This window comes from Notothenia coriiceps, unplaced genomic scaffold (assembly GCF_000735185.1).
Source record: "Notothenia coriiceps isolate Sejong01 unplaced genomic scaffold, NC01 NC01_scaffold00023842, whole genome shotgun sequence".
In the NCBI taxonomy this organism is placed as follows: domain Eukaryota; kingdom Metazoa; phylum Chordata; class Actinopteri; order Perciformes; family Nototheniidae; genus Notothenia; species Notothenia coriiceps.
In genome coordinates this window covers 1-10,916 of record NW_011356543.1, presented here as the reverse complement: position 1 = coordinate 10,916, position 10,916 = coordinate 1, and the positions used below count along the sequence as shown (strand labels likewise).

General features: G+C 38.6%; 1 protein-coding gene across 1 annotated transcript; it reads right to left on the bottom strand.

Annotated features, from left to right (window-relative positions):
* Nucleotides 1-327: 327 nt before the first annotated feature.
* gnmt (glycine N-methyltransferase) lies at nt 328-8,906 on the bottom strand. Its single transcript, XM_010781975.1, has 6 exons — nt 8,478-8,906; nt 5,930-6,057; nt 5,719-5,832; nt 5,378-5,520; nt 3,481-3,602; nt 328-1,680 (listed from the first exon to the last, which is right to left on the bottom strand). Exons 1-6 carry the CDS (start codon nt 8,684-8,686, stop codon nt 1,509-1,511), a joined length of 888 nt encoding a protein of 295 aa, XP_010780277.1. The 5' UTR covers nt 8,687-8,906; the 3' UTR covers nt 328-1,508.
* Nucleotides 8,907-10,916: the final 2,010 nt, after the last annotated feature.

Sequence of the window (10,916 nt, the reverse complement as noted above, 5' to 3'; positions counted from 1 at the left end):
TCAGAAGTGATGGAGCTCTGGAGATGGAGGTCCCGAGGAAGAAGGAAACTAAAGGGTGGAGGATTGTTGATCAGAAAATAAACCAGGCCTTTTTAGGGTGATAACAAATCTTCACTGTCTGTTTTTAGGTATTTTTAGGGACTCCACCAATGTTTGCAAGATAAATATTAAACAAAAAATGTAAAATGGGTTGGGGGCTGCAATGAAAGGAAGGCCATCATGCAGGGCCAGATTTGCCTTTAATGGCTGGGCTATGTTACTTTTGTATTTCCAGCAAAGAAAGCCTACATACCGTACGTTGTATTCACAATTTTAGTTTTAAGACTCTTGTGGTAAAGTTCAATTGTTTGAAAATATCCAAGCACTTTGTACATAACATGCTGGTAATATCAAGTGTTCCATCATGAGGAATATCAGTGATGTACCGCACCATTTCAAAACATTATTGTGGGATATTAAAGCTCCGAAAGGCGGTAAGTAAGGAGGAAACAAGAAAAGCAACATAAAGAACATTGGGAAAAAAACGATATGGGGAAGACAGTGGTCCGATACATTTTGAATATATTTTTCAAACCAGTTTTGATCTTTTAAGACTGTTATTTTTTGGGACTAAGTAAAAAGGTGAGATATGAATCAACCAATTGTATTAGGTAAAGCCAAATATTTTAGCTCACTTTTTACAATCAGGATAATGCATGAATTACCCGACTATGATCATTTAAAAAAACAAATATGATTATCATTCCAGCTTTCGTATGTTCATGACACAAAGTAAAACGATGACAGAGTGGTGCAGTGATGACGTAGGCCGACCCGGAAGTTAGCATCGCAAAGGGCTCCCTCCACAAAAAGCAATGGGATTTTTCCACTTGCTTTAAGATCTGTGGCAAACACATGTAACTGATAACTACACATTTTGTTCAGCAGGATAATCTCCAGATACTAACACCACTTAATGATTTGTTTTTTAAGTGGACCGACATACGTAAATAGCTAATGTTAGGCTTCAAAGATTACTTAATGTCACCGCCACTAAGCTAAAGGCGGCTAATGTTCGCCATGATGATGTTTAGTAGTCTCATTTAGCCTCATGTTAGACAAATAGAAGCTCCAGAAAATCCCCAGTGGACTACTTACTGAGGTGTTTTCTATCGTAGATCACATTTAAAACATCTCTTCAGCTTGTACTACCCGTTGACTTTAAGGAAACAGCAAGTGCTAAAATGCGAACTCATTAACGGACTCATTCCTGCACCACTCTACAGTGTCGCAAATATGCTGCTTTTTTAAATTTGTTATCAAGATCTAAGATTTTTTTTTTTTAAAAACATATTCAAATATAATGTTGCCCAAATCTGGAAGAGCATGTTCAGACTTAAAGAGAACAGGAAGCTATTATTTTCTAAGCTCTCTCTGTGTGTGTGTGTGTGTGTGTGTGTGTGTGTGTGTGTGTGTGTGTGTGTGTGTGTGTGTGTGTGTGTGTGTGTGTGTGTGTGTGTGTGTGGCTTCTAGGCGGTCTTCTTGCAGACGTGGATGAAGTAGCAGGGGGCCTGGGCCTGGGCAGGGACGTATGTCTTGAAGTCTCCGTAGACGCTGTGCTCCATTTTGCCGTGGAACGCCTCCTTCAGTAACCCAGTGAAGCTCTCCAGACAGTGAGGGTAGTAGGAGAGACGGAATTTACTGCGGAGGGAAAACAATAGAACGTTAGAATTCCTGCTAACTATCTTCACTTTTATTGTGTCTAACATGTCTGGTGACCTTGGCTATTCAATTCAATCAAATATGAAAATACTCATATGTATATTCAGTGGCTCTGAATGAATCTGTAGTACGTCAACATCCTTGGTGATTCTTATCCTGTTTTATGCTGCCATGTCCGTATTTGGTCAAGTAAAAATCCCACTGCGATTATCTTTCATATCTTTTTTTTTTGCAAGGTTTTTGTTATCTTCCCACTTTTTTTTTGGAAGCCGTGACAGAAATTAAAATTGAATGTTTTGTAAGCATTGTGGGCGCAAATGCACTTTTGCTACCCCAGCTCTGTTTTTATTATTTATTTCATTCATTAGATCACTTACTTGATTCTCCAGAGAATGAATTATATTGAGATATTGAAAAATGATATATACCACAACTTAAATTAACCACATACTAGGGCTGGGCAATGTATTCTTCATATGCTGTCAATTTTGTGATACGACAGTAGATATGGTGTTATATTTGGGACATTGTCTAATCCTAATATGGCACAAGTATTTTTCCTTTCTTGAATGCTGCATTATAGTAAAATGATTTAGTTATTATCAGTGCTTGAATTGAGCCGGTAGCCTACTCACCGGTACGCAGTACCGGGACTTCTGATTTTTACCCATCTGGTAACGTTACTTCTTACTGAGTACCGGCACGGTGGTACTCAGTACTCAGTAGATGTGTCATGAGGTGCCGCCGCTGGAGCAGCAGTCTTCGTCGCCCCAAACACTGCCACCCCTCGGCGGCCCGCAAGTGCCAGAGGACCTCGGCAAAATGGACCCTGCCCAGGTATATTTAAACAAGTTCCCAACTCGCCTGTACAGTGGGGTAAGGCGCTCATTTTGCACCTCATGGTTTCAAAACAGAGATTGGCTGGAATTTCCTGTAAAAAAGATGCCATCTTCTGCTATGCATGTAGACATTTCGGTTCCAATACATCTAACTCAGATACCTTCACCACAATTGTACCAGAGTACCAAACGCTGTCTCCTGGTACTGATCTGAGTAACTCACTAAAACTAAAATACTATATGACAGTAAAACAAGAATACAGTTTGAAAGGTGAGTGATTTGTAAAATATCCATAAAGAAATTGAAAATCTGTTTACAGTTCTGTTTCATATGAGTGTTGAGAGATGTATCCATAGATCTTTTAATGTTGCTCTCAAAGTGCACCAGATTGATGCATTTAACTTCAATATTAAAAAAAAAAATCTTATGTTAGATCCACTCCCCACTTTACCCCTGCACCCCCTCTAATCTCAGATGCACCCTGAGTCATTTTGTTTAAGTACAGTAAGCCTTTCTAAAATATACAGTAAAGAGACAAACCCACCAGCATTATAGGATATACTATGACTTTGAGCCAAATTCTCGTTTTTGGGCTGTACAAATAAATTGTCTTGAAACAGTTGTTGATTTAGAGTACTGGCACCTTTTTTATTCCAATTCAAGCACTGGTTATTATCAGTCTTTACCCACTAAGTCATGATATGAACATTACTAATAAATATTTTTTCAAAATTCTTATAGTTTAAATATTTTATGAAACAACAAAAGTAAAATGTAAAATATCGTTGCAATATCATTATTGAAGTATTTGGCTAAAAATATGATAATATTTGATTAAATACATTTGACCCAGATACCTGAGGCTTTTTGTCCCGTATTGTCCCGCCCCTAGGGGTGGGCGTGGCTTTTGTAAATACAGTGTTCTGTGAGTGGACGTACCTGACTTCAGGTAGATTTTGCAGAGCGGCCTTGGGCACATGGATGGTGTAGTCCAGAGTGATCATATGGGGCTTATTGTTGACCCACAGCACAGAGGTAGAGATGTCCTGAGTGAGATCACTCTGCAACACAAACAGACACAATGATGAGACACGTGTAAGGCACCAAGAACCAGTAGGACTGACTATAGGAGCAGACTGGGATTACAGAGGATCAGAAGATCAGGAGTGGATCTTTCTCCAGCACATGACTGTTGACTTAGTTTCTACTTAGGCCTTCCAGCTGGTTACTTCATTCTTTGTTTGGATTAAGGAATACGGAACTTGTTTTGTGGGTAATAAATAAAACAAGGCTCCTTTCTGTTGGTTCCCGCTGTTGTGTCTTTATGATTGCATATTAGATCTATTATAAATGTATCTATATCTTGCATTATAGCAACACGTCATTTTAAACCACATATGAAAGCACAATTTTGTCATCATCCCAAATACATTTTTACTCTCAGTACTCCTGGCATGATCTGTTTGTCTCCCTATTGGCAACAAAAAGTCGTAAACCTGACAGTTTCATCCACATTTCCTTCTGTTTCTCTGGGGCCACTTTCGATGAAAATCTGACGATATCCGGCAGGCTCTGGGTAGAGATTTAGGTCTTAAACTCAGCTGCTGCTCGGGCTAGATGTAAATAAAACATTCCTAAACAATATGAGTCTTTCCAATCCTCTGCAAGAAGGACAGTCTATTTCTAATATAAGTAAATACAACTAGAACAGCATGGTGAAAATTGTTGAGAGAAAACGGTTTTGGCAACAGTCATTAGTAGATGTTGAGGAATCAGAACAACCTCACAGACACACACAAAAACAAAGGTCAACGGCATTTTTTAAACTTAAACACGTAAATGAACCAGTTCTTTACGTAATATGCAGTAAACTGAAAGTAACACATGCCCTTGCACTTTTCTTCAGTTTCAGTTCCTCCATGCTAACACACACCTGAGGAAGATGTAGTCACACAGATAAAATCTCTGAAACACATGGGACCCCACCAAATGATTTTCATTTGGAGCTTGGATACACAGGTTGTGTGATCTCCATCTGGCTTCCCATCAACATAAGAATCCTCAGTTTGATGAGTAATGCGACAGAAGTACAGACACCTGAGCCCTCAGTGATCAAACTGAATAGAACCAGTTCAGTGAAGAAGAGGTTTCATGCTAAGAAGAAGGTGGCAGTTCAGACCAGAACAGGAAATGAGAAAGCGCATGAATGAACATGAAGAGTCGATAATCCACATACCAACTGTGATCTCCAACACACAATAAGAAGGGGCCTGCCTCACAGAACAGATATGTTTCCATTTGAATCTACAAATAGTGCTTAGTGCAAATAGTCCCATTTCACTGGACTTTAAAGAAGGTAAAGGTTCAAATGGAAGGATGGTAAATGGTTGATTGATTGCAGGTGTGTTGGGTTAGTGGCCTTGGTGTCAAATTCAGAACTGAACTGCCACTACTGGATGGGTGAGGAAATGAATCGTCTTCATGTTAATTTGCATCCCTCTAATAAACCTTTCCTCACTACATGAAGCCTGTAAATGCCTTTAATTTGTACCACTATGTTCACTTTGTCATTTATCAGTGTTTATTATACCTTACCTTTTTTTAATACCAATTTTTACACTGAGGAATTTAATGTTTTGGGACCATTTATAAATTATGGTTAGATTAGTTTTCAGGGCATTTGGTTAGACTGATAATGTGTCAGTATAATATATTGTAAACACTTTTTGTTTAGTGTGTCGGGACCCCCTTTTAAAGCGTCCGATAGCTTATTGGTTTGGTTTCATTTCACATATCTCCATTATATATATTGTGATTGTACTTTTAAGTTTAGTACCTTATAGTAGATATTTTTGCCTTGTGGCGCCTGGCCGGTCTCCAGGATGTAGTCGTAGTTACGGTGGTCAATGATGAGGATCCCACCAGGTCTCACCATACTGGCAATGTTCTGAAGGGCCAACCTTTGGTCACTCTGGTCCCCTGAGAGCAATAAACATTGGATGATCATTGGAATTCAACTCAAAGCTAGACCTTTCTTGGTAGGAGATGGTCTGTAATCCATATATCATTGGTTACTTTTGTAATCCCAAATCCAGGGAAAATGTTAAATCAATGTGAAAGTTCTTTGGAAAAAAAGATCTTTGAAGTAATATCTTTCTTCCTTTAACTTTAACGTACCTTTAAAATCTGGTAAATGGGCGAATGAGTTGCCGAGGCAGATGACAGCATCAAAGCCAGGGCCTGGTTTTGGAAGATCCTCTGATAACGTCAACCAATTGGCCTCTTCAATCACTGAGGGAAAACAACGTCCGTAAAGTAAGACATAAAGAAAACATGAAGACATCACCTGATAAAATAAGAAATAATGCTCAAATGAGAACTGGCGTACCCCACTGGTCAAAAGCTTGTTCTTTTCTTCTCTCCCATCGTGACTTCAGTGCGTACTTGAGCATTTTGTCGCTGGCATCCACGCTCGTCATGTTAAATCCCTCCTCCACCAACATGATGGAGTCAACTCTACAAAACACAACACATTTGCTCTGTAAATATACAAGTTCTGTACTGAACAAAAGCATAGCTCACACTCTTTGCTGTTGACACTGTATTGTAGTACAGAAAGTGTTTTCTTTATTGACTTCATCATGTGTCAGGAGGGAAATGTTGTAAGTAGTGAGGTTCCTTGTGCTCCAAGACAAAAAAGAATCTAGTTCCTTTTCTTCAAAAAAGCAATGCAGTTTATAGATGCATTTCTTAATACGCATTCATGATTTACAGGCATGAAGAGATACATTATATTTGACAGCCAGTAGCTCTTTATGCTTCGGGCAGATCCAAGTCTGGCTTTAGCCTGTTGAATTTAGTTTGCACTCTCCTTGCACTGAAGTCTCTTTGGGAATAACAAATCTTTCCCAAAAAATGTAATGTTGAACAATATGCAAGAGCTACGGAAAAATGCAACTCCAAGAATCCAAATGAATGTGTATTCTAAGTTAAAAAGCAACACAGGAGCAGATTCAACAGGAACCAACAGGAAAAACAAATCCCAAATGGATCAAATCAAGGTATTTAATCTGCAATTTATGATTATTATTTTCCAATTTCAAAGCATGATCTGCAGCTTCTGCTGCGCTTGTATAAGTTGTTGCTAAAAATAACTGCAGAACAACTGGAGAGCACATTTAGACAGCCAAAAATAGTGAGGCCAGTTGTAAACTCATTCCACTGTGAGCGTGTTTACGTCGCCTCACATGGTGGTGCTTGAGTGGAACTACTATACAAATTGTCAGAGCCTGTGGGCCGTTATACTGGGTACCTGCAGCCTTATGTCAAATATGAATTAAGAAGTATCCGGATAAAACATTTCTAGTGTCTAGTGTAAAATCCTGGTGTACATGACATTACATGTTGTATCTCTTGAACAACTTCTCTCAGACAAATTGAGGTTGAGATAGGTTAAAGTATGTTGTCCTCCTGTTTGTGTTCAGCCAATGGCCTTGCTGTGGTTCCAGGGCGTAGATACACTATCAGCAGAGGTAAACAGACTGCACAGAACCAGTCAAAACTCCTTGCAACAACATAGAACCAGGTCAAAGGCCACTGAACCCTGCATCTGCTATCTCACAGCCCTGGTTAGAATGTGCTTTGAATGAGGGTAACTGGTGTAAATGTGCAGTAGAAAGCAGATCATATTTAGAGATATGCTCAACTAAACTTTGTTAGACCATATAATCCGTCTTAGTTGTATTGTTAAAGTTATTTTAGCCAGTATGGGTCAGCTCATGGTCTCAGCTCCGGACAGCTGGCACAGTGTCTGGTGCAACTCTGCACTTTCATTCATTACTCTCCGGCCTAATCCGGTTATTGTCCAGAGTTAAAAGAGTCAGCGGGTCCAAATTCCAGAGAAGCTGGGCGATTTGGTTTATATCAAATAATAGTAATTTTGATCAAGCACCTTGATATCAATATTGCGACATATTGTAGGGTTGGGGTATACATGAAATGTTTACAAAATGAGATTTTTGATAAATAAACATCAGCATTCTGGATATCATGACTAAGTAGGCAAAGACAGATCGTAAAAAGTGTGAAATTGCTTAAATGTTACTATAATGTAGCCTTTACAGCAAGGAAAAGACAACACTTAGGCCATAATACGATATGCAAAATCTAATTCGATACGTACTCTAATATCATGATCATAAAATACTGATATGTTGCCCAGTCCTAATATATGCTGTACTTTTATGTTTTATATTTTAATGTTTTGACATCTGTCTATTCAGATAAACTTACAGATGTATTGTAGAACATAGGGCATTTATAATACTTTTACAGTAGGAATGATCTTTTCTCAAATAAACTACTTTACACAGGTTTACGTGTTCTTATATGTGTCTATGTCACTCAGAACAAGAACGTTAAAGGTCTTTAAAAAACAACAACATAGAAAATCCGTACACGTGGCCATAATAACCATTTTACAAAATTGGAATGATCACTCAGTCCCACCCATTCACAAACATGGGAGGTTTTTGTTACAGCCCAATTGTTATCAGCACGTTGTAATGACTGCCATATGACTAATACTTACATTACTGGGTGCAGCCTACAATTCGGCCAACGAAAAAATTAAAAGAAATCTGCACATCGTTTGACATTGCAAGTTTTCAATATATATCACTTTTTGTACCACGGTTACTATTGCTGTATCTGGATACAAATGACAACAAGTGACATTTCTTTTTAATTTTGTTGACTTGATGTATAGAATTAATGCCGAATTAAAGGTTGGGTTGAGCAACTATGGAAACTGTGTAAAAGTTTTGACTCGGGTGTTACTTTTCCAAATTTCGAAGGATATGCATACAAAAAAACAATTTTTTAATGAAGTTTGGTGGGACACTCGTGACCAATGCAAAGCTTGTGCCTGACATTACCCTGTTCCGCAGGCTACATCCAGCACTTTCTTCACCCCTTGCTCTTTTAGCAAAGCGACCACCCAGCTTTTGTATTCCTGCGTCCTACTCTGCGTGTCTCCGATGTACAGCTCCCAGACTTTGGCTGCCTTGCCGTCGGCATACTGGTCAGGAAGACCTTCGGCGGCCACACCGAGAGAGCGGGTCCTGAACACGCTGTCCACCGACATGCTGCTGCTTTCTCCGGTGTTTCCGCTTAGATAACTCGGCAAACGAATGAGGTATTCAGGAACCTGACTGCTTTAAGTGCTATAGGAAAACGTGCTACTTGTCCCACAGGTTCTCGTTCCACATGCTAGCACAGCTCCCGGTTGTTATTATTTATATATAACAAGGGAGGGGCAAACTTCAACCCAATGGTACTATGCTATGCATTTACGCCTACTTTCTGATAGGGCGAAGGAAGGGGAGATGCTTCCCATTTCCGTGTTTACGTTAGCAGACGTCCCGAAATAGCCTCCTATGATCATTTAAAGATTGTGCTGCATTAAAAGCAACTTTCAATGGCGAAAATGAGAAACTATAGATAATGGACTTGAAGGTTAGGATTATATTTGAAGCAGGGGCGGATCTAGAAAAATATTCATGGGGTGGCAAGAGGGTGGCAGGAGATTTGTTGGGGTGGCATCCCTTGGCAGAAGTATGCTGATTTAATCGCAGTCATATCATCAATGTTAACTCGGAAAGCCACAATATTGATATTTTAACTAAATAACATTAGGTGACATTATTGTGGCACAACAGTAAATCCTTAAATATAAATATAGGGTGGCAGACATCATTTAATGAATTTTAAATGAACAATAACTGAATGAGTTTGTTTCACTCTTAGATCAGCAGGGGTACCAAATATATACAGACTGCTGCAATAAGTACATTAATGAACTGTTTCATAGAATCGATGTTTGTCTGAATTAATATGATAATATTAACAATCATATTATTCCTATCAGCTGTCAATCACTGTTATGATTCACATATTCAGTGTTATTATTAAATAAACTATATTTTTTGGATGAGTTAATGACGAATGTTCCTCAAGATGCTTGCTCACCCTGCTTCAAATTTGAAAGACAAGTAATTACGATTATATATCAAAATTCAAAATAATCAAAAGAACAGTTAGCACCCCACAACTTTATTGCAAACAGCTACAACTTTGACTTTACATCAGAGAGAATAAATATTAACCCTTAGATGAGGAGTGCCCAACCTTTTTTGAACCGAGAGCTACTTTTAAAGTTGCCAGTCTGCCAAGATCTACCAGTCCAAATAGAGAGGCGTAGCCATTAATGACAGCCTAAATACACACTTCTACTTGTATAAAACTGACCTTTGTACAATTAATACTTCATAAAATACCACAGATCCTTTATCTTACCTCTTTCTAATCTACACACGTATTTAACTGAAGTTACACAACAGTGTTGTTGATATAGAGTTGGAGTTTATTCACACGTCACATACTACAGTGGGTAATGTTTTCAAGAAACATTGAACAGTGCTGCCACATATGACACAGGGAAAAAAGAAAAGACTGAACCCTTTCTTTGCCATTATATAAAAATAGTGTTGCTACAAAAGTATAATTTAGGCTTACTAATAAGACAACTCAGATCCGAAGCTACACAATAATCTGCTGCCAAAGTGCAATAAAAAAGACAACATTAATAGAATCAAATTTTTTTTGTTGCATTTTAGTAGAGTATAAAAAGAAATGCCTTTAAAATAGGTTGCAAGCAACACTAGTTTCTTAACCCGAATTGATAATAGACTATAATCAATTTAAACAGAACAGATCTTAATGTTTGAATTCTTATACGATTTTGTACAATAATTATAATGAATAATTTCAAAAAAACTAAAACTTACAGCTGCTTAATAAAGGTATCCAACTTGAGTTTTTATTATATCAAAAACCTGTTGAAATGCTGTTATTTTTACTGTCCCCCAAAAGCCCGTCGGCAGCCTCCAGGAATGCTTCTTTCACAACTTCGCCGTCTTTGAAAGACTTCATGTGTTTCGCAAGAACGTGATAAGATGCTATGGTAGCAGCCTTGCTCTTGTTGTTGGGCCTGGTGAAAATGAACTGCTGTGCATTTAGCTGTCCTTTCAGGTCCCTCCCCTTTTGGGAGCGTAGGGCAGAATTAGGAGGGAATTCCGTATCGTAGCGTTTGTGCACTGTTTTGAAATGCCGCTCCTTATTACCCTTCTTCGATAAAGCCACGCTCGCACTGCAGATGAGACAGATGGACTTTGAATTGGAATAGATAACAAAATAATCATCCACCCACTCGGAGTAAAAATTATATATTTTGGGCTTTTTTGCTCCTGCAATACTGTAATCGCGGTCTTGTGTGTGTGCGGACTTTCACTCCCGTTGACACGGACAACTTCAGC